The sequence below is a fragment of the Ornithodoros turicata genome, chromosome 1 (genome assembly GCF_037126465.1).
Source record: "Ornithodoros turicata isolate Travis chromosome 1, ASM3712646v1, whole genome shotgun sequence".
In the NCBI taxonomy this organism is placed as follows: domain Eukaryota; kingdom Metazoa; phylum Arthropoda; class Arachnida; order Ixodida; family Argasidae; genus Ornithodoros; species Ornithodoros turicata.
Window position 1 is genome coordinate 81061324 of NC_088201.1, and position 24884 is coordinate 81086207.

At 46.3% G+C, this 24884-nt stretch overlaps 1 protein-coding gene across 1 annotated transcript; it reads right to left on the reverse strand.

Annotated features, from left to right (window-relative positions):
• Positions 1 to 2938: 2938 nt before the first annotated feature.
• On the reverse strand, positions 2939 to 4385 carry LOC135377632 (uncharacterized). Its single transcript, XM_064610202.1, has 2 exons — positions 4278 to 4385; positions 2939 to 3397 (listed from the first exon to the last, which is right to left on the reverse strand). Exons 1-2 carry the CDS (start codon positions 4383 to 4385, stop codon positions 2939 to 2941), a joined length of 567 nt encoding a protein of 188 aa, XP_064466272.1.
• Positions 4386 to 24884: the final 20499 nt, after the last annotated feature.

The window sequence follows — 24884 nt, forward strand, 5'->3', positions numbered from 1 at the left end:
CAACTTGCCTCAGATGGTAATGACACTGAGCTGTAAATGCCCCATTGAGTCACAGTCCATGACTCACAGTGCACCATCTTGGCGAGAAGTGTTTTGTGGCATCCAGAAACCAAGCTCTGGGTCAACATTTCTCAGTATAGATGGGAGGAAAATGTCAGTTGTCCATTGACAGGAAGACAATTTGTACAATCCATTGATCTGTTGGTCAACGAGCTCTGCTTTCTACATGATCAGTAACAGTCCTTTGCTATCTTTCACTGTGATCTAATTAAACACCTCCCTCCTACGACGGTGTTCCCGGCACAGTTTTACCTTGGTGAACCACTTTTTGCGGCTCTTATCAAACATAACATTAGCGGTTCTTCGTAGACTGAGGCCGAGGAAAGCAAGAGCCGTTTACATGATTCTTACGTAATTACTGTCGTGACAAATGGTTGACACAGCAGTTTTGCGGTACGTTTTATATGTTGCTCATCCTGGACATTTTTCACTACCCGGTTTACTGTCCAAAACAGCTACGACTGCATCAATCTCACTTCACCCATGAATTCCTTATTAGTTGCACGCGTGTTAGCACACCAAGTCGTCACACGTCTGAAAAATACCTGATGAAATCGGCAGAAGAAACGAATGCTTTATTAGAGCTTGCAGTGATTATCCTTTTTATGCAGCACATCCGCAACACCATACGAACCACACGGCTCCGTCGTTACTCCATTTTCTCAGATAGCCTCGTTCCCAATGGTAGCCCAACGGCCGAAACGCTGAAGCGTTATTTTCCTAGTATTCATATGCGTAGTTATTTACGCCTATAACTTAATTAAGTTAATGAATAATTGAGAGATACATGCTGAATACGACACAGAATTGCATAGACTCGTTATTCTGGAGTGTGACCCTCCTAAACACTGATTTTCTGACGTGAAACCATGCTGAACACTGGACTGCATAGATCCAATGTGATTTAATTTGACATCGTGAATTTCAAAGGGATGGATTTTGGAGGGTGGATTTTTTAGCGTGGATTTCAAAAGTTTTATTATTAAGAGTGGGTAATAGGGTACACCTCGGCACAGTTCCCTGTGAAGTCGGCGCAGGAAGCACGATCGCCTACTGCGATAGTCGTGGCGTTGCCCGCCTTAGCGTGACGGACTACAGCAAGCAGTTCCATCACCACCACTACCACCATTGCCAATACTGGGAAACAGCCATATACTTTTTTTTCCCATGAGATACATAGCAACTTGGGATCCGGAAAATCCTGCAAAGTCATCGACTAGATCTCCTGTTGAATAGACTTCCCCGCAATACACAAACGCTGCTCTTCAGGTTGCGAAAAGGAAGCCCTTTCACTGAATCACAAGATTGGCCCCCATTGCCAAATGTAGGATGGGACAAGATTGGCTCTCTGGATAATGCAAATTGGAGACACTGTCAGCAAGCGTATCTATCGAAACTATCGAACATATCCTGCTTCATTGCAGTGCAGTGCTACGGTGGGGAGAAAATACCTTGGACACTGCAGGAATTGTACGCTGGAGACGGCTGTCACGTGTACGCTCGAGCCAGTGCAACGTTTTCTGAGCCACAACGACCAGCTGAACTAGCTATAGCTTTCGGAATTGCTAGAACCGGGATATCATAACAGATAGTAGTCATAGGATCGTAGAAACTCTAGCTTTATTTACACATATATAAATAATAAAATAACTACTTTGCACACAAATACAACATGACATGATAAAGCGATAGATTCAGAACAGACGTGTTGCCAAGTTAATGGCAGCAAGACAGCCACAACGAAGATCGACGCAACAAATAGACTGGTAGACGCGAGAAACGAAGAGAAGAAGCTGGAGAGCAGGGTTGTAGATTCAACATGAGCACGGAAGATGGCTGACGATACCTGTAAACATACAAGACCACATGAGCTCACTGTCAAGTACAGAGTATGAAGCAATGTACGCAAGATCGAGCCAAGTGAAGTTTCCTGTGGCGGTTGTTATACTAAACCAAAGAGAAGCATGATGCAGCGGTCTGCTGAGAAGTCTATGGGAACTCTCTTCTGGGGCATGCGGGGTGTCATCCATGTTGACTTCTTGGAACAAGGGGTCAGGATTAATGCCCTGTACTACTTTACGTCGATAAAGGGAGCCGTGCGAAGCGCTACTCGCAAGACCTGGAATGTTGTCCTGAAGGGTAATTCTTCTGCATGACCATACCCTGCCTCTCATGGCGAATTTGACGACAGGTCGAAACCGCCGAAATGATGACCCGGATCGAAATGCCCTGGGAGGTATTTTTTCCCTTGGCCCTACAGCCCAGGTTTAACCCCAAGCGATTACCATTTGTTTGGGCCCCTTTAAAGAGCACATTGGAGGAAAGACGTTCCACACAGATGAAGCTCTCCAGAAAGATATCCTGCAGTAGCTACGTGAGCAGCCTACTTAATTCTACGCCAAAGGCGTCAAAGAGTGATGGCATGACAGTGACTACTTTGATAAACTAACGTAGCTTGGTGCTTTCCGAATTTTCAGTTGTATTTAAATAAACAAAAGTGTCGGTCAACCTTGAACGGCCATTGTATATTCATAATTTTGCCGTCATCAATGGGGCAGTGCATCGCCTCTCGCGATGAAGCATCCCATTCATAATCTAATATACATATACCTACATAATTACGTATTAAGGATGCGAGGCAAGCGGGATACGAAATACATATCTGGGTAGACGTGCATCTTCAAAAGTTGTACAGGTGCTTCTAAGCTACTAACCAAAGCTACCAGAAAGTTATTGAGGGATCAGTGTTCCCTTGTTGCCATCAGAATCCAAGGGAAAAAAATAGAAAACTCAAAGAAGAGTTGAGGATCTTTACGTTAATCTATACTCACAACAGAAAGCACACGAAGGCTGAACACACAAGGTCGTCCTGGAACTCTTAACCGTAGAATCCGTGACCATAGCCTCCATGACCATAACCACCATAGCCTCCATGACCATAACCACCATAGCCTCCGTGACCGTATCCTCCATATCCACCATAACCGCCGTGTCCATAGCCACCGTAACCTCCGTGACCATATCCACCATAGCCGCCGTGACCGTAGCCTCCGTGACCGTAACCACCGTGGCCGTAAGCAGGAACGTGCTTTCCGTGAGCAGATACGTAAGGTGCAGCGGCAGGAAGACTTGTCTTGGTGCCGGGTTCGTTGGTCTTAACGACGGCGCGGAAGCCGTGCTTGTCTGCTACGTAGTTAACGGTACGGTGTCTACCGTCGATGTCACCCAGGTAGTAAGAACCGACGACTGGACCGTAAGCAGATCCGGCCTCCCAGCGTCCGTTCCTGGCACCGTAGTGGTTGACGATGTCGTAGCCAAACTTGTAGTGTCCGTGGTCCTACGGCGAGTAACCGTGATTGCAAGAACTTTTCACTCAACGGGCTCAATATGTAGAAAGATTGTGATGTGGCAGCGGCTTGATAAAAAAATTGAAGGAACGGTTACGATGTCTAATGGCAAGTCCGGCCGTGCCTTCGTAGTGCCACCCTTCGCATCATACGCTGTGTCTCTACCAATCCCGTCTCTCTGCCCTTTGCGGTCTTTCAACTTCACACACTTTCGCACACTAGGTGTGATGGATGAACAAATTCTTTTCTCAAATATTTTATCTTATGAGTATCAGTTAAACCGCTTTGTATTGCTGGTTGGATTACGCTCTGGGGTCACGTGACGCGCGTTTTCAGCTAATGCTGTAAAATGCAGACTTGGGAAAAGTTACATGAAAAAGTATCTGTGTTGCAGCTCTACAAAAAGAATATCTCAGTTAGAGGTACAGTTACCAAGCACAAATAGTAACTAATTAAGTTACATCTACAAGTAACTTAGTTACTCTACAGTTACCTTCCAAAATGGCAAGTCAACACCTTGAATTCAAACACGTTTATTCTAAATTATTTTGTGATGTAATGTGAACTACTTTTGCAGGTTGCACTTAAAAAACAACTCCTGCTCCAAGTTTCTCTCTCTAAGTCCGCCCCACTTTATTCCAAAACATCGCTACCAATGTTCAACAGCTGCTCAACTGGGGCACAAGGCGGCAACAGCGCTTCTTCCATGTTGCGCTTAGGAGCTCTGACCACAGAACTGCTTTCTTGCCATTGGAATAATGGTAACGTAGCAATGATATTGTAGCAATACGAAAACTAACTTTAACTTGAGCCCGTTACGAGACTAGAGTTCCAGCGTTGTAGTTCTGTACGAAGGTACTGCGTGCACACCGTATCATATTGAGGTGTCTCCACCGCGGGTAGCCTCAAGTCCAGGGCGACCTCCGAATGCAATGGACGCGCTATGCCCTTGTTTCTCAGTGACTGTGGTAGCTGCATACTTATCACATCGCTATTCTTTTACAGCTACCGGCAGTTGTTTGAGCCACGCACAACATACGGCAACGAACAATGAAAGAAAAATGCGAACGCTTTCAGATGCTATTGCAAAAAGTTACTGTAAGAAAGTGATCTAGTTACAGCTGAAAGTTACTTTCTTAGGAAGAGTAATTACAGTTACTAGTCACTGTTCCAGTAGCTAGGTAGTGTATCTATAGTTACTTCTAACTAAATTACTCTCAAGACTGGTACACCGTAGTTTTTGGCTCATTATGATCCTCGTTGTCGCTGCGCCAGAAACCTACCAATCATCAATCATCATCAAGACTGGTAAAATGTCGACAGCGTTTAGATTTCGAACGATAAGTCCCACACAAATTGAGTAAGACCTGTGAAATTTCAATACAATATAGAGCAATAAATTTTCTACCGTTCGACGTCAGGGTCGCGTTTGTAGACCGCTTGACGGCCATGGTTTCTCGGATGTTACATAAAACGGCGTGCCGTTCACAATAAGCGTACCACATCAATGGCGGTCGACGAGGCCAGAGCCCCCAGGCGGATTTCCAATCTGCATACCAAGCTTCATCTGCGTGCAGCATGAAGCGAGCGAGAAATGTCAGTTCAGCGTATTGGGAATTTCCTTCTTACACGTTGCGTCTATAACGCTTGGATTCCACTCTGTGGGGGACACGTGACGCGTGTTTACTGCGGACGCCGACCACGCAATATCGGGTGGGTCTGCCCTTAACAGCTGACGCTGTAAAACGATTTGAAGTGGGGGCAGAACAATCTGCTATGTTTCAGAGCACTCAGACAGCACGTGATTCGCTGTATAGAAGAAATTTAAACATGAGGTCACGTGGATGGCGAAGACAGAATTCATGTTCTACGATGTAATTTTGAGGTTACTCTCCTACTGGCACATAGTATATGAAATTCTGAATGGGCATTCAATCCAAGTCATTGGTTTGAATGATCACTAAGACTGCCTGTGTAACAGGGGAAAAACAACATTTGAGCATTTCTTACATCTTGGTGTCTGTGTTGGTGACTGTACCCTCCATGACCACCGTGACCCCCAGCGAGGGCGAGGGCCGATACGGTCAGTAGCACTGCGATCTGGAACAAAAATGTAAACTCATTTTGTGTGCCGTGGATAGGCAACGCGCGTAGGGTGACTAATGTAGTGCTTAAAACGGATGCCGACCTTAGCTTCATTCGACGCATCCAGATAATCACGGAAAACATTATGCTCAGTATGAAACATTGGATCATCGCACTTAGATTATAAAAACGGCGTAACCAAATATTCTTCGAAACTAAAAGTAGGTGACAAGCAAGCTGGTGTGCGCACGAAGGGGTAAGACAACGATGAGCTTGAACACGGACAACCATAAGAAGAACAACAACTCAGGGTAGCTTTAGAACATGCAAACTGCGCTGCAAAACACTGTGATGCCTCTGTATACTTCTTGAAAACGGGGACATTTTACATGCGGCAAGTGCTACAAAGAGCCGTACGACCCGTCGCCTTCAGCAAATCAGGAGACAGGACGATACCATTATGAATTCTGGTTGGCCTTGAAATTCCTATGCAATGAAGCTCAGGTTTCACAGTGCAGCCGCATCACCGAGTGCGCACGGTACCCTCTCGTTGTTGGTAGACAAACGGCCATGCTGAAGACTGGTAAGTAGTATAATCAAATGCTAGGTTCTGTCGGAGGTACCTATCTGGGTTTTCCGGACGACCTTCATGACAGATGTCGGCAAAGTGCCCCCTGGCGTCGACCCTGGACGCGTACTAACTCCCTCTGTTCCGTTATCCTTCCTTCTGTCATCGGTCCACCTGTCAACGTCTGTCTGTCTCTAGCAACTTGTTTTTCCTGGTGCGATTACGGTACGGCAAAAACGGCGATGCCAACTAAAGTATTCTATGAGTCATAGTATACACCAACAGGCCATCAGGCTGGAAAAGTCGGGGTATCCAACGACCTTGCTCACGACGGTTGCCGAGTCCCTGTTCAGGAAGACTTTAAGTCGGAGACAATCGGATACGGAGTTGGAGGATAGAAGAGCAAGAACCGCAGTTATTCCCTATATCCATAAAGTATCCCATAAACTCAAAAAATGGCTGGTCGTGCCGACGTCCGATTTGTGTTCTTGGCCCTAGAAAAACTCATTAAACTTTGTTGGCTGCTCAACGGCGTAGATCAAGAACCGAAGGGGTGCAAAAGGCAACACAGGAATCCGTACATGGAATGCAGGCAGAACGTTGTCTACAGGATTCCACTTTCGTGCGGAAAGTCATAAGTGGGACAAACAGGGCGCTGTGTGAACGACCGACTGCGGGAGCATTGGCTAAACTTCATGAACTGCAGGGGTGGGTGGCTAGCGGAACACTGCAGGGTGTGTGGGTGTGAACCTGTGGCAACCCGGTGTGTATTCATCGGAAGGAATCCAGGCAGAACAGCTAGAGAGATTATAGAGGCCCAAACAATTAAGGATTTGGGTCAGGCCTGTGTCAGTGTTCCTTCCATTGCTTTATCTGATAGGGAGCTGACGTACCTCGACACGGGTAAAATTAGAAAGAACCGGCAGGTGGCCAGGAGCGTTTAAGCAGCTGATACGACAAGTTTCATTAAAGTGTTGGAAGTCCTCGTCTTTATAGCGCTCTGCAGCAATATGGTCTCATACCAACAAGCCCAGATTTCGTCGCTCTGCCAACTAAAGGTCTAGTTCAACTAAACTACCTCGGCCCGAGTAAACCGACTGACCTGTCAATGGGTACGAAAGCCTGACCTTGGGCAATACACACGACGCGCAAAGTGCGACATTGATGGCAGCACAAACCCGCGAAAACTTGCTGCGATCAGTGTTTACTTTGTGTTGTGTGTGTATGTGTTGCCCAAGCTCAGATATTTCCGTGGAGGATATTGTCTAAGAGCTGGCCTGCGCGTATGCTATTCTATCATGCGACACGTCACTTAAATTAATTATTGAATTTCTGGGACGATGCTATGCATTTTTGATAGGCCAGGGGTTCTCAGTCGGCAATTTGTAGATGTCTGGGTAGGGGGAACGACAACATGTAACATGCAGACTTTTGAGCATATTCGGCGTAGTATATCATTAATAGGATATCTCTCTTGCCAGGAACGCCTCGATGGCATGTTATAACGTATAACATGTGAGCACGGCGCTGGAAGATGTATTTAGCGCAACAAACGGTACTACCAAGAAACTCACAAGAAACAATAAAACAGTTATATTTTTTACATGTGCATTACGTTTAAGTTGACATAAGTTCATGTTGGCGCTTCCATGAATGGCAAAAGGGGCCAGCAAGAAGCGCTGAGAATCACTATAGACCGCTTGCAAAAGTCAATGTGAAGATATCGTACCTACCGGAGCCATTTACGGCTCATGTGACTGGAAACTGTATCCGTTGATTAGGTGCGGTAGGTATATGCTGCTCCTCTATCATATCTCCCATATACTTCTTCAGTGTCTATTTACAGTGTGTATTCTCGAAACTGAATGGAACAATCAACTGGAGGAAGTGCATGGGTTGTGAAGCTGTCAGGAAACGAGAGTTGAATTGGGGAATATAGTGGTCAATGTTCATAAGCGATTTCATAAAGTATTGTGTGGAAAATGGGAGGAGGTTTTCAGGAGCAAAATATTTTTTCCAGGTCACGACTGAGGGTGTGAGTCTAAAGCTTAAAAATGCGATTTAAACCACTTTAAAATGCGCTTCAGGTCGGGAGGGTATACTTCTCTTAAGCTTAGCTTTGTTTCATTGCGAAGCATGTCGAAGTGCAGTTTTCTGCCTCTCTACACCAAGACCTTAACTACCTACAGAATTATTTAACAATGAATAGCTAGCCGTCCTCTCTGACTGACTTTTCCACTCAAAATAAGTAGATCCCACCCTCTTGCCTCTCGTTAGGACTCACTAAATATAACGATTCAACAATATATAAAGTGTCTCTTCCCTTATGAAAAAAGTTTTCTAGATTGTATAGAGTTTGTAAACAAGAACATAGAATGAGAGCACTAATCCTGAATAGAGAGTGTATACAGCATTTATCTGGCTTCAATGTGGTTCCTTGCAATAATTGGTGATAGAAACAGATACAAACTGGATAGCAAATTTCAATAGAAGCTGGAAACGATATTTCATAGAAACTAGAAACAATATTATGTAGGAATTGGAGAGCATATTGTATAGAAGCTGGAAACGATATTTTATAGAAACTAGAAACAATATTATGTAGAATTTGGAGAGCATATTGTATAGAAGCCGTATACAGGGAAATAGATACAATTCCGTATAGAATATGAATAGAATCTCGCTTCATTTTCGATACAGCTTCGACAACTGGTTGGCTACGCATTGTTTGCGCCGCCTAGCCGATGGCAGTAGCTCGATATTCTTCTTTTGTATTTCCAAAACCGGGAACTTTCTATTTATTTTACCGCCACATCCCAACCACTGCGTGCCATCCCACTCCAAACCGCAAAAAAAAAAGTACGAAGAAATACATAAATTAAACAAAAGCGAGAGGGAAACACTTGCACACGCACAAGGCTGTTTTGTATTGGCATCATGGTGGAAGACCAGCCATATCTCTTGGCTGGCTCCCTTTAACGCAACGAACGCACTAGCCTACAACCATGGCAACGCCAACACCCGAAGAGGAGCTCACGGCAGGTCTGGGATTGATGTACGTGCTAGATGCCACCTTGCAGCAAACCAAAACTCACGGAGAGTTGCACGTGGGACAGCAGCACGAAGCATATTAGAAGCGGATGGCATACCTACCATTGCTTTCTTCGAAGAGGGTCGCTGACGTTTGCCACCGCCTTCCAAACTGGACGGCCCCAAGGACTGCCCTCTCCCTGTAAAGCACTCTACGTATGCCCACTCTGACCCTGTTCAGTACCTCAACGGCGGTGCGAGCACGGCCACCGTGCACAGCTATGCCGCGTATACAGCTATCCAGACCTGGTAGTTTATTTCTACCGCCAGGAGGATAAACTGGCGTCTATCGCAGACCGGAACTGGGAGCGGGCTCAGTAACTGGACCGTGTCCCACCGAATGAACGGAATGCCATAAAGCACCTCAGCCTTGTGTCACAAAAAATCCGGGAGTAGAGAGTTGCGGAAAGCGTGCTCCGGTGTTTCAAAGCTAGGGCAGAAAGGGCAAAAATGCCTGGTCAAACCGAAGCGGGACAACCTGTCCCTCAGAGGCAAAACGTCATGCGCAAGACGCCACTGCAAGCTTGCACGGCGTGCAATGGCTTGGCCACATGTGGAGCCGTCTTAGCTCGAGATGCAACCACACGGGTGAGGAGAGCACGCATAGATTGTTATTTCGGTAGCGAATAACAGTCACTAAAAATATTTCCTCCATCTGGTTAATATATTACTGCATTATGGACTGTGTTTATTACTCAAATTACTCGAACTAACCCAGCACAATCTCCACACCAAATTAATGTTGTGCTGCACTTGCGCATGCATGGAGCCAGCACCGTACTATACGATTAGCTACTGCTATCAGTGAGTTACACTTGGTTTAAACGATGGTATAGACAGTTGAAATAGGTACAAAAATGGTACTTCCGCCCTGGTTTACCTTTTTTATACATAGGCTTTTTGTACCTTTTCCTCTGACAGTGTAGAAGCAGCAGTTCATCAAGTGCAACATTAAAAAGTACTAAACGGTAAATGTTCACGTTGCCCGAAGTGATAAGTCACAATATTGCTATTAGCATTTGTATCTATGGACAAATCACATGTATTAGCTGTTCTTCAAATGTACAGCAGAAAACAAGTAACACATGTCCGTAAATAAGATCTTTCGGGGCAGGCAGTATAAGCTCTATAGAGACTATATAGAAAATGTATACATTTTAGAGTCTGAAGACTGTATAGAAACTGTATAGAGTTTACCAGTTAAAAACCCTATACAGCTTCTATCTATTTCCTATGCACAAGATTGGCACTAGACACGATAGATAGATTCTCTATAGGTCCTGTATAGAAACTAGAAAATCATTTTCATAAGGGTCATTCTTGTTCTGCTCTATGCCAATCTAGCGAACGATGCAAACTTACCCTTGCGATCATACTTGCTCAGTAAACCCACTCTGGTGAGACACAGCCTCCTTAGCCCTGCACCCTACCTTATATACCTCCTACACACCCTCTCGCTTTCACACCCTCACAAAAAATCAAAACTTTGAGCACACACAGGGCAGCACAATCTCAATGGATGTCAGCGAACACTTGATACTAGACGTGTCAATCGTACGGTGCACCCGGTACCGCCCAAAGTTTTTCGCGTAATTTCACCTAAGCAGAATTCCTTTCCGAACGCCATTGTCCCCTGCAATTTGCCGCCGGAAAAGCGTTCACCGATTATAGCGGCCGGGCTTGTTTGCTTTTGCATTTTGTTACTTCTCGCTTACCTTCTTTTTATTTCTTTTTAGGCGTACACGTATGTGATCGAAGGTGAACTGTGTGCTTTCTCGGTTGTCATTTTTTGACCATTTCTTTTTCTTTTTTTGATAAATGTGGGCCGCTTTGTCGTTTTGCTTCTCCAGGCGGCCCTTTGCCATGAAGAGAGAGAGAGAGAAAAAAAAACAGTGGTAGTCGTGTCGTCAGTGTTTTGGAGGACTTGACTGGAAGGCGTCAGTGTTGTGCCAATTCAGTGTTTGAGGTCAAGTTTAGCGGGAGCGTGGGTTTAGTCGAGATCGCGTTTTACGTGGACATTTCGCCGTACACTCTTTGCTCTTCTTCTTGTTCTAGGCAGATCCTTACCCATTGCCCGCACTGCCAACCTTTTAGATCAGCTGGACTGTCGCACCCTTACTATGTTAAAATTGCTTGTTCCATGGCCAAATCCAATCCACCAACGTTCTGCCCTATAGAAGCACTTGTAAATGTTTTGGACACCGTAGTACTCGGGTCTTCACAGTGGGGCGGCTCACTACTCCATTTCACTACATTACCGTTAACGGTGGGGTAGATTATCATCCCTGCCGATGAAACTCCTCACTCATCATCAGAATTGATTATGTCGCTCCAACAGTTATGTGGTGCTCTCTAACAAGAGAGCTTCACCCGCAGAAAAACGCTGAAGGCCAACAATCCCACAGGATGATACTGTAGTCGTAATTGATGTGTGGAAAGCGCGGGGCCTACGCCTTTTTGTGACAATTAATACCCATACTGTCACACGGACAGTCTTCAGTAGTAATTGAAACGAACGGCCTACGAATATGCGCTCACTCGACTGTATAAGTGTAATGAAAAGGCGCACGCCTCCTGTTTACAACAAATCAAGGCAGTGAAGGATGCCATTCGGAATTATTGTTTCCTAGGAGCGTGTAATGCGGTGCGGTTTTATGGGAGTTATCGGAGAGTGTATTGGGAGGAATTAACAGGATTTTTATGTTAACGGTGCAGAGATATACCGGAGGGGTTTGCTGATAATGTCATTTTGGGTGCCGCTTCAGCATTCAGAACTTCATCATGCCCCGTTCGCGATTTCATTCAAGCACTCTGTCTGAGACTATTTTTACTTTTCGTGTTCCGATCGTTTTTCAACTCAGCAGATGGTGCAGAGTCAAACAAATATCGCCTGAAATGTAAAAGTAAAACTATCGTCGCAGATTTCTATGGCTGTAGATGACAGCCTTCCCTGTTCTGCACTCCTGTTTTGCCGTCGGATCTTACTCATAGACAGACCTGTAAAAATTACTTTTCGAAAGTAATTGCATTACGATTACAATTACATGTTCACAAAAGTAATTAAATTAAGTTACAATTACTCACTTTCTATTGCAATTCAATTACGATTACAATTACTGAGAAAAGTAATTGCATTACACTGAATTACATTCGCAAAGTTGACTGCAACGGGCAAACGACGTGCAAACTGCAAGATTTGAATGTACACATTTAGTGCACATGTTCTGAAAGATGGTAGTAGTTGTGCTTGTGGTAGAAAAACAAGTTAGAGAAGTCTTACACAAGGACAAGTCCCTTGCCATGTTAAAGAAACACGAACATCACAGTCAAAAGGCTTTCTTTCTTCAGGTATGTGAACAAAGTGCAGATCATGAGTGCAGCTTGTAACGTCCATTAGCTTTCAAGAGTAAGGTATTCTCAAAGTTCTTGTCTGTAAGGCTGCCACGTCTCCTTGTCATAACAAGACCACCAACCGAAAACAGACGCTCCACTGGTGCACTGCTGGGCAGTCCAACATTGTGCTTCATGAACACCTCGAGCACACAAGGAAGATCTTTCAAGCACTCTAACGATTCTGAAGTGCGGGTCGACACCCACAATTCGTACTCCTTTTCCCCTGGCCCAAGAGTTTTTCTCCTCCCAAATTCAGATGTAAAAATCAGTGCCAAAAAATGTACCGATCTGAATCGAGTCTTCGGGTAATCACTGTGAAAAAACGAAAAAAAGAAGAAAAAAAACGGTGTGGAACTGACCCAAACTTTAAACATTGGGCCTTCCCAGATAGCGTTCAAAATAATTCCGAAAGTAATTCAAAATGCGTTACGTTACAGTTACGTTCAATTACAGTTACAATTACATAAAACCTAGTGTAATTCCGGAAGTAATTAATTACTAAGAAAGTAATTAATTACAGTAATTCAATTACTTGTGTGTGTCAATTAATTACTTCACAGGTCTGCTCATAGATCACACTCATAGACACGTCATTACATGGGTTGAAAGGTTTCACAGATACTGAAAAGACCCACACTGAGGCTGGTGATGGGGATGGGGATGGTGATGTGATAAAGAAGAAGAAAGGGGGATGTGAGACGGACAACGTTGGACTGGGCACCCCAGGATAGTTACACACGGTGAATACAAACAGATGAACGGGTTGAAGTGGTGGCCACGCACGACTGACACCAGGTAATGATATTCGATGAGCATCAGGGACACCCGTCTAGCGTACCTTTCCTTTCTTTTTTTCTTAATAAGCATACCCCCCCCCCCCCCCCCATATAGCGTGGTTTCCACGTGAACTAGCAACCACTACGCACTCAGTTCTGCTGCTTTTCGTCAGATGGAGTGAAATCTCGTCCAAAACGTTTAGTGTGAGTGACTCCTTCTAGCATGACTAGTTCGAACTTGAGGCTGGTAAGTACGCCGAAACACATTTTTTTGTGAGACTGAACAGACGCACGTACACATGCAGAAATCAGTGGGATGGTTATTGACTTGGTTTGCCCGAATTAACACTTGATTCGTACTGGCAACAGTCAAAGTGCAGTATGGTTCGAGCATCTCGTATCGTATCCAGCATAATTTTTTTCGTACCCCTGATGGCTCACAAATACTCACATATAACATTGTTAGTTTTTTTTTTTCAAAAGATTTGGCATATTTAACAATTAGGTATGTGCATTTCACGCAATGTGTTTGCCAGTTCAGCATATATGTTATTTTGTAATTATTATGTGCACGCACGAGGATATGGAGAGCAGGCAGTGCAAATTTCTCACTTTTTTCTTTATTCTTCTGTCTCCTGAAGTTGCGGGTGTTATTACCAATTCGTTGGCAATGATAGGTGTGAAGGAGAGGGGTTCGCCACTTTGCAAGTGGCACACGGTGACCACGTGAGATAAGCAGAATGATACGAAATATCTGCGTATGCGTCTCAGCTTCCCGCGCGCTTCAAACATGTCGCTAAAAGCCAGGTAGTGGACCTTTTTCACACTCGCCTCGTATCCTAGCGGCTGTCCAGTGAAACACGATCGGCGCGGAGCAAAGTACAGCCAGGTAGGGTGCCTCGATACTACAGCACAAGTATCTAGGCACCCTACAGCCGGCGCCATATTGGCGCCATATATTGAACCTTCTTCGGCGCCGTCAGGGTCACAGAGCATGCACAGAAGCGTTGCGAAAAGGATCCATTGGAGTATACTTACGCGTAACATGACTTCACCGCAAACCAATCTCCTAGCCAAACATGATTGTTCTCAACCTTGATTTGTTGAAACTGGCAGGTGTTCTCCTTTTCGTGTCCCACATCCAGTTGTTTTAATTAGAAATGTGTGTGCGCTTCGATTGCTTCGCAATGCTTGACCAATTGGCAAAGTCTTCTTTGAAGAGTGCGGTATGACTTTTTTATTCGATACTTCAAAAACTGCGCATTTCGTGTGCAAGACGATTACTTTTGCTCGAACTATTCCTGCACTCGTTTCTTTTTCTCCAGGGTTTCTCGTTCAACACTCGTGTGGGCACTGAAACTTCTTTTTAAGAACATACGTTCAATTCCATACTAAAACTGACGTTTAGGCGACCCGGCACCCTATATTCTGGTTTCGCGGTGGAAAGGAAGTCGCTTGCATCAACGAAAGTTCATGGGCTCTTTCTGGCAGCGATAGGTATTGTGATAGGAAATATGCTGAGAAAATGAACAATTATAGTAAACGGCTTCGGGTGAATGCGCTCGAATGGCTTGACGTGCACGTCGGGGGTTAAACGGGAGCGTTTTTCGACCACAATCTCAATTGGATTCGTTTTCCGTAAGGCGAAGTCGTGCTCCTTGAATGCGAAAAATGCCTCAAAATACCGAGAGCGGAATAGCGCGTCGAACACGAGCAATGGCGTTACATACAGCTATTAAACTGCTGCGAGTACAATGCATGGGGAGAGTCTTGCACGTGACTGCTACCGTGGCATACCTACTTGTCCATCAGTACTTTTTGTTTTATTTTTCTTCTTGGGAACTCCTGCGTCTGACATACTCAGGTGGAACCATTCTTGCTCGGCTGATATTTTCATAAATGCTGATAAATGCTAATTCTTAGAATGGAACACGTCCCACTGCGCAGAATGATACCGCTAGCAGCCCTTCACTGTTGAAAGCGCGGGGTGCTTTTGTGAGAATTTACAAAAGAGCGGAAGTGTAACGAAAAACCGTTCTTGTCCCGTTTTCAACAAAATCAAGTGATAGAAAGTTCTTACTCGGGACGGTACGTGTTTGGCTGACGGACACGGGCTGGCCTCAGCGTGAACGCTGTCCATGTGCGCCCGTGTCTTCTGTGTGTTCCATGATGTTCGGAGTTTTGGCTGGGACAGGCGTCGGGAACCTGTGGCCCAGCTGCAGACGCGGACCAAGCGTGCGACAAATATCCCGGTATTTAGCCGACTGCATGGGACAGGGCACGGCAGGCGAGTTCCTCAGGCGAAAGCGCGCTCTCTGTGTTGCTTTTGCCGCTCTTTAACAAAATGAACAAAATGTACTTGTCCTATTACCATAACTTTGCGAACGCAGCAAGCCATCGCAAATGCGAGCTTTCAGTACACTTATTAAACAGTAACAGATACAAAGTAATCTTCGACTTGTTCGACCGAGACTCATTTAGACCTATTTTAGAATTAGTTCGAATAACTTCTGGAAAGCCCTGGAAGAATATCGACGAGGGGTTTGAAATGTGGCCCTTGGGACTGTAAAAGTTCCCGGTCCCTGGGCTTGGAGCGCGTTATGTGGGAAAGTTCTGTTATCAGCGTACTGAAGATAAAATGATTAAAGTGAGTGTTTCAGAGCAAAACTGCACACCGGCGTACGTGATATAAGGTGTCTTATTTTAGGTACCACACATTTTTATTAAAAATGTTTATGAAAAATTATTACGACTTAAAAACATTAAAAATCTGTGACAGTCGTTTGGGTGTCTAACGTACCTAGCTTCGTGGACATGTTCCCTAGCCGGTCGCATCCGTATTCGATGACTAATTACCTAAAATTCGATAATTAACTAATTAATTAACCAGTTTTAGGGAAAACTGAGATGGCAGGATTAAAGACCGTCGTAGTAGAAAGCTATTTCAGCTATCAGCGATTTCAAAATGTTCCTGTGCATCAAGACACCAGCCGTTTTTGTTTGCTATGCAAATGAGCCGACATCAAAAGAGCGCGCCTCGAGAGCGCATCAACCAGTGCATCATCTACGCCGACGTTGGCTTATCTGGGCCGGAACGTGGATTATCTGGCCAGCAGATCGGCACCTACACTCTACGAAAAAAAGGATTACCTTTACTCTTTTTTGTGGACTAAATGCATTGCCACAAAAAATAGTCCCTTTCGGGAGTAAATGAATGTCACAGAGTGGAGACTGCATTTCACACGCTGTTGTAAGAGCCCCAGGTACTTAATTCGTGTGCATGCATGAAAATGAAGCAAACCGTCTTGAGCAAAAAACCGCTTTGAAGCAAACCGTGAACCGTGATTTTATAAAATCTTGCGCCATACATAGGGCACAATTTGCGAAGAAAGATGCGCTAACCGTTTCTTACCCTGTGTGGCTGGAAAAGTGCTACGTTGGCTGAGTTATGCAGCCTTATGCCATCAAATTGACCAAGGGCACATATTTACGCAGACTGTTGCATTCAGGTAACCATTCGCGACGTTCAGTGACAATTTACAGTCCTGGGGAGTAAATGTCGGGACTAAATGTCGGGTTAGGGGACTAAAATGGGGAGTAACTGCAGTCCAGGGGAGTAGAAGCTGCAATTACGCCCCGTTTTACTCCTTTCTTTCTAAGCGTGCACTCCAATCATCTCAATAGCTCCGGATCACGTGTCCCCGTGACGTGGAATGAGCGCTCTGCTCCCTGCGCTCCCAGTCGCCGCGGTTTTGGTGTCGCCTCATTGTCATATCAAAATGAAGGGATGGATATTTTAAGGCACGTGCGTGTTTCAGATTAGTTAGACATGGAATGGCTTTCAACGAGGACAGTCTCTGATTCTGCTACCTCGCTTTTGCCCGAAATCCCCTAATTAAAGAGTTACTTAATGAATTTTAGGTAATTAGAGATCTTGTAGTTGCATAGACAGAATGGCGTAAATGCAGGCTAGCTGGTGGATAAATTCCATGGTAGGCAAGCCTGAACGAAGTTCGTTGTTATCAATTAAACGTCTTGTTGGTTTTGAGCCTTCGTGTTTCTGTTTGTTTACGTGTCTTGCCCATCGCTCAGGCTTGCCTATCATTGTAGTTGCATACTTTCTTCGAGAGGATGTCGGCCTGACCGTATAACTCAATTACAAAAACGAACATCTGTGCTGCTCTCATAGGTTTTTAATTTAAAAAAATCTGTGGCACACTATATGCCAGCAATAAATAATGTTTATTTTGTTCTTCGTTCATTTTATTATCGAGAAATCGCGACAATTAAGACATCGCCTTCGTCTGAACATTTCCAATGTCCGATACAGTTTGCTAAACCTCTTGTCCATACCAGTTTGCGCTGGTTCATAGAAGTAGAAACCCTGTTACGATCGCCTGAGGGCCCCAACGACATCCTCTGGAAGAGGAGTGTAGGCGGGGGGGGGGGGGGTATGTTTAATAGAGTGAAAAAGAAGGAAAACGGAAGTGTCAGACAGGCTATTGCCGGCTTGCTATTCCGAAAAAGAAACTGAAAAATAAACAAAAAGAAAGAGAAAGGAACTGGAAAATAAACAAATAGAAATATGAAGAAAGGAACTGAGAATAAACAAAAGAAATAAAGGAAAGGAAAAAATCAGATAAAAACAGGCACGCAGTGCAGTGCAGTACAGGCACGAAGGAAAGTTCCAAGAATGTCCAGTCAGAGGGCAGACGCAAGGCCCGAGTCTTTTAGGAAGCGGAGCAGGGCTGTAGTGATGGCCAATTGAGCAGGCCGAGGGACGGGACCGAGGAGGGTGGCCATGAACAATGTGTTGCAGCCCAGCTGTATTAGACGGCGATGGAGGGCTTGCCGTTGGGGAATGTGCTGCTGGCAGTGCAGAAGACAATGAGCAATGTCGGCCACCTCGCCACAGCTGGAACACAAGGGGGAGCTGGATTGGCCCATTTTGTAAAGAAGCAATGGGGTGCGGGCAACGTTGAGACGGAGGCGGTGCAGCAATGCTTCCTCCTGACGACTGCAGCGACACGCAATGAAAAAGGTAACCGAGGGGTCGATGGACTGCACGTGTCTGTTGTAGGCGACGGCCTGAGATCTAAATGCTTGGGGACGGGCTGCACACCGGCGGCGAATAGCTAAATGGCAAGCCGAAACTGTAAGTGGTGGACGTGCAGTGGCAGGAGTAGCAGCTGCGGCGGCTCGTCTTGCAGCCGCGTCTGCGCGTGTGTTACCGGTCAGGCCCACATGACCGGGCACCCATTGAAGGGACAAAGCATGGCCATTGGCACGGAGTCTGTTATACATCTGAATGATCATGCTGGGTATATCCTGTATGAGGTTGGGGCGGGCCGACATCAAGCGGAGGAGGGACGCCTTGCTGTCGGTGAGGACGACCCATTTCCCAGGTGGCCCAGTCTGTAATGTATTCTAGAGAGGTAAGAATGGCGAACAGTTCAGCCTCGGTGGACGTCATGGGGTAGGGCAGTTTGTAGGCCTGTTCATGGTCTGTATGGGTAACGTAAAATGCCGCGCCCGATGCGTCACGCATTACGGAAGCATCGGTGAAGATTTGTCGGCAATGGGGATGAGTAGAGGTGGGATGGGCCAAAGCGAGTTGTTGGGCTTCCACAGGGCTGATTGCCTGTTTTCGGGGAAAGTCTGGTATAGTGGCGTGAATGCGGGGCCGTTTTAAGGTCCACATTGCTGGCACAAAGGTACTGGCTGGTGTCGAGGACGGGAGATAGTCTCGTAAGCGAGCAACTGCATTGGCAAAAGCGGATGCAGGGCAGCTCACAGCAATGCAGCGAAGGGGATGAGAGGGTTGCGTCAGACAGCGGGCGTAGACGCGGAAAGGTGGCCGAGTCCCACAGAATGGCTATAGGCTGCTCCCGAGCTTCGGTGAGTACGGAATATGTCTCCGTTTTTCGAGGGACACCACGACAAACACGGAGACTGCGGGCTTGGAGGTTCAGGAGCTCCTGCTCTTGGGTGCAGCTGAGGGCATGAAGGATCGGGAGGCTGTATCGCAGTGTGCCCAAAGCAAGAGCCGTATGAACCCGGTGGAGGTCCTGGCAACACGGGCCCCAGGACGCACATGCGATACGTTTGAGGACATTGGCCTGGCTGGAGGCTTTCGTAGCAAGCGTCTTCACGTAAGATGACCATGTGAGGCCTTGGTCAATTGTGAAGCCGGCAGGTTTTGACAAGCGGCACCGGCAGTAACGGCAGGTTTTGACAAAGGTTAGGGGCGAACCGTCGATGAAGAGTGGATATTTGTGGAACGATCTCCGTGAAAAGGCCATGGCGACAGTTTTGGCGGGTGAGATGGCTAGGCCACGGTCGGCAAGATAGGGGGCGATTGTGTCCAAGGAGCGTTGTAGACGATGTTGGATCACATCACGACGAAGAGCAGAGGTCCAAATACAAATGCCATCTGCATAGATTGTGATGTGGGTGTAGCTAGGCAGCTGTGCAGGGAGGGAGGCCATAATGATGTTGAACAAGAGGGGGCTGAGTACGCTTCCCTGCCTGACGCCTCGGTGAACGGGATATAAGGCGGTATCTCCGTCAGCAGTGCGGACAAAGAGGGAACGGCCTGCGAGGAAGTCTCGGATCCATGATAGGAGCATACCCCTACGTTAGCGTCCTGGAGAGCCGTAAGGATTGCATTATGTTGGACACTGTCATAGGCTTTCTTGATATCCAGGAAAACAGCAGCGGTCAGGAAGCCGTCCACGCGAGCCTGCTGCGTCTCACTGACCAGAGCAATGACATTATCGAGTGACGAACGGCATGAGCGAAAGCCCATCATTGTTTCCGGGAAGAAACGATCACTCTCAATATGCCAGATGAGACGGGTGAAAATCATTCGTTCCAGAGTTTTACCCACGCAGCTTGTAAGGGCTATCGGGCAGAAAGAGTCAAGGTGATGTGGCGACTGACCGGGTTTGAGCAAGGGGACAACCATCGCCAATTTCCATTCTTCGGGGATTCGCCCTTGCTGCCAACTGTCATTGAAGAGGCGTAAGAGATGCTGCCTCCCCATATGCGGAAGGTGCTGGAGCGCCTTGTACGAGATCTGGTCTGCACCTGGGGAGGTATGTTGGGGCGAGGCACATAGGGCAGGGTCTGTAGTGTCGTTGTCGACGATGTAGTGCGACGACAACGACACTACAAGTCTAACTCCTCTAGTGTAAAAGGTTAGTCCAGGGCTGTGTTGCTTGTGGATGGCATCGGAGTAGTAGCAGTTTCAGTTGAAGCAGGCAAGGCGGTGAGGCGGGCACAAAAGTCCTCTGCAATGTGAATTTCGGTGCGCGATGTGGCCAGAGACAAGGAGCGGAACGGGTAACGTTGCGCTACAGGTGTCGAAAAGCCCTTAAGCACACCCCAAATACGAGACAGAGGTGTGCGGGGCGATAGGGACGATGCAAAGCTACGCCAACGGTCCCGTTTGAGTTTCTGGAGGCATCGCTGAACAGCCTTCTGAATCCGTTTCGCAGCCTGCCGGTCATGGGGTAGGAGGGTGCGCCGTGCTCGCCGTTCTGCGCGTCGCCGGAGTGCACGGAGCCGCTCGTATTCCGCGTCTGTAGCGGAAAACTGAAGTGGGACGCGGTGCACTGTGGTTGCTTCCTGGGTTGCGGTGGCCACAGCGCGACAGAAGTCTTGCGCATTGCTTAGCCCGTCATATGCAAGGGAAGACTCGAGCACTCGTGCGAATCGTGGCCAGTCGGTCCGCTTGACGGAGTGTGAGCTGGAGGATCGGCGGCCGTGCGGGACGCCGACCAGGACAGGTAGGTGGTCGCTGCCAAGGGTGTCCGCATCAAGACTCCAGAGGAGCCGATGGGCGATGGACGCTGACGCGACGGTGAGGTCAAGACAAGAACAGCGGTAAGTCGGGTAGACGAAAGTTGGTGAGCCATCGTTTAAAACGCAGAGATTCTTGTCCACGAAGAGGTCTGCTAGTTGCTGGCCTCTGGTGCCAGTACGCATGCTGCCCCAGACTTTATTGTGGGCATTAAAGTCCCCGCAGAGCACGAAAGGCGAGGGGAGGCCAGCTATAATGGATCCCAGCTCACCCACGTTGTATCTGGCCGATGGTGGGATGTATAGTAAGACTATGGTGACGTCAAGTGAGCCCACACGAACAGAGCAGCAGACGTAGTCGTCGATCCCAACTGTTCGCAGGTCGCGCTGGATCACCGGGAGGTCGGCACGGACAAAGAGCGCAGCACGGCTGGTCTGTCCACGGGCCTCCGAGACAAAGGTCACGTAATTCGAGAGACGAAAGTCATCCTTAATGCCGCTTTCCGAGATGCACAACACAGGGAATTTGTGGCGCCACACAAACTGAAGGGTGTCAGACAACTTCGATTGCAGGCTGCGTGAATTCCACTGGAAGATCGTGGTTGATTGATAATGAACCATTGAGGCGCGAGGCCGACCATTATTCATTGTCGGGCGTAAGGAAGGAGCCAGTACTGAGGAGAGGTTCCAGTGCAAGTATAGCTTCAACTGCAGGTAAGTCCGCTGCCGTTGTAAGCTGCTGGACAATGGCGCGTAAGGCGGCGAAGAGCATTGCGACTACAGTAATGTAGGCGGGTTGTCTTAGCTATACCTTAGCAATGCTGCATTGTAGAGAAGTTACGTTTTGATACGAATTATGAAGACACGAGAGCGCAAAATGTTTCTGTTTTCGGATTTGTGTCACCTCTGGGCGACGTACAGGGTGCGTTACGTTTCACAAATTCAGGTTGCCTCTTTCCTGCCAAGATTGCCGCGATGCTTGCCAAGATGCTTGCGATGCGGCCTACTCATGTGTAATATAATATGAGCAGCCACAGCACGAATGCTGACGAGTTTATGAAGCTATTCTAATTAATTAATGATAGTTTGTTGGTGGTTTAAACTAGAAAGTTATGGATCAATGCCCGAGGTGTCCAATACTCAAAAATGGAAATCGCAACCAGGTCGCATGGTGTGCTATGCGAGGTAAGAAAAAAAAACAATGCGTCAGCGCGTCCTGCAGAATTTTAATTGAGGTACTTGCCGTGCCCCTCTTATGCGTTACCTCTGTCTCTATGCACTGCACTGGCTAACTGTTCCGCAATGCGTGATGATGCACCTCCGCTTTGTACTGCCGAAAGAAGTGTCGTTATGGCGCCTCTTCTCTTGTTGGTGTTTTCTTTTCTCTTCATTTTTCTTTTTTTTCTTTTCATTTTTTTATTTCCACATCAAATCAGGGCCAGGTACAAAAGGTATTAGGATCCCTCACGAGGAACCTGGTCCTCTACAAGCAGCCACAGCAATTTTAACAACACAACAACAGTTTACCGAACAACATACATTTTGGACATTTTTAACAGCAGTTTTGATAAACACCAACAACTTTTAACATCAACAAAACAATTCTACCAGTAATAGTTCCAGTCATTCTTTTAATGAATTGATCTACAGAGGTCCATACATCTGCATTCAGCAACGCTTCCATCAGTGTTCTTTTGTGTACAGGATTTTTTTACAATTTTTTTTATTCCGTGTTAGGGCTGCGAAGCAGCTGTGGCTATGATTATACAAAGCGGGGGTATCACGTTATGTGGAACGGCAGCCAGAGTATTGAGAGGGATTGAATACAGTGGAGACGGGGACGGAAAGCGGCCGTATGTAAAATGAAACTGCGCAGGACACGCTATTTTCTCATTTATTATTATTATTTTTTACGTGAATGCGTCTTATAAATCGGGATGCCAGTTTGAAGAAAGTTGAACGTCACGAAAATAGGGAAGATTTTAAAACTCAGCTTGATGAAAACCAATTTTTTTATTTTTTTATTTTTTGCTTTTGCCCCCATCTTGCAAAATTAGAGCGCCAGGGTAACGCTACACTGCGCTAGCTTTCTGTGAATGTGAGATCATATCAATAGAAAAGAAGCACACCTTTTTCACAGAGATGGTATTTGTTATGTCATGGTAAGTCTCAGAAGTAACCTCCCCAAGAGCACAAAACAGAAAGTTGTGATGCGTCCGTAAACCACGAACACGCGTAAACACATCGGCGCGCCAGACGGGCACTGTCGTACACTGTAAACTTTTTCACACCTTTAAAGGTGTGCGCTATGCACATTCAAGCTGGTTGCGTGACATTACATCTCCAGGATGATATTTTACAAAATTAGGAAAGCATTACTAAAGATCAAATGTCAGTGCAAATCTTGCTTTCATTATGTCTTGGATATTGTCAGTACGTGCTAATGCATATATGCATCGCTACCGATAATCGAGCACGCGCAAGTGTCTACAATACTGTTCAACAATGTTGAGATGTTGCAAGACTGCATTTTTGGAGGACAGACAACACTCGAGTAAAGAGAATTTGTGCGAAACCGTGCTCTATTATGATGTTACCAAAATTACACCTAAAAAGGCGTGCGCCATGCACGTTATTACACCTTTAGAGGTGTGAAAAGATTTAGAGTGTATATAGTCGTCGGCGCACATGTCCAAAGAGTGAGAGGGCCTCCCTCAGAGACAGTGTTGTACGTAACGGAGCTACTAGTAACGCCGCTAGCGTATTCGGGGTGATTCAACTTCTGAAATTTGACAGTGCCTGTGTTAGACAAATGATAGAAAACACGGTTCAAAGCAAGACTACGGTATTTTTGCTCTATAGGATTGTTTACAGTTCACATGACGCTCTGAACTACATAATATGTACCGAGTTTCTTGAGATGAGGTGTATGTTTGTTGTTCATTTCAGAAATTTTTTTTCAAACACGATTCTCCAACTCGGACGCCTCCCGAACTAGGACACGTTTCGGCTGCACTGCGGGTGTCCGAGACAGGGATGTTTCACTGTACTATTATTGGAGCAAAAAATTCCGAGACTGGGAGGTGACACGTGTTCGAATCCGGGCTCCGGCTGTGCTGTCTGTGTGTTCGCTTCAAGACAAATGTCGGCACAGTTCCTGCGAAGGCGGCCCAGGACGCGCTATCCCCCTCCCCCCTGCGATAGTTGTGACCTTACCCGCCTCAGCGTGTCGGACTGCGGAAGGCTGCCTCATGTCCACCGCCACCTTGTGTTCGAAACATTCTGGCGGGAAAATTATTAAACGCACACATGCGCTATGCGTATTCAGTAATGTCTCAAATGCGCGTCATCTCAGTGTCAAGATCAGTGTGAAATAATATATCTCTCTAAGTAATGTTATACTTTCTCCTGCAGCTTTGCTACGTGATGGGACATAAATTTGACACATTCGTCAAACAGATGCCTACGGTACGGTGTTCACTACAGAGAAAAGCACAGAAGACACGAGAAGAGTACGGTAGTGAAAAAGTAGCGGTATAGTATTTACGAAGGCAGAAAATAGGCAGAAGAGGTGCTAACACTCAATCGTTTTTTCTTCCGATAAGCTCGCCCAAGTACAGAGTACGAAGTGTAAGAAAGCTTGTCGTGATAATATCCATCTTACCGACATTTCCAACCTTAATCTATGTACTGCTTTATTAGACCAACCACAGACCTCTGCTAACCACAGAACTCTGCGGTCCACCGCTAAATGTTGTTTTT

Coding starts and splice junctions, on each gene's coding strand:
- LOC135377632 (XM_064610202.1), bottom strand. CDS start 4,385: ATGCAGCTACCACAGTCACTGAGAAACAAGGGCATAGCGCGTCCATTG. Junction 3,398..4,277: donor AGACACCTCAATATGATACG/GTGTGCACGCAG, acceptor TACTCGCCGTAG/GACCACGGACACTACAAGTT.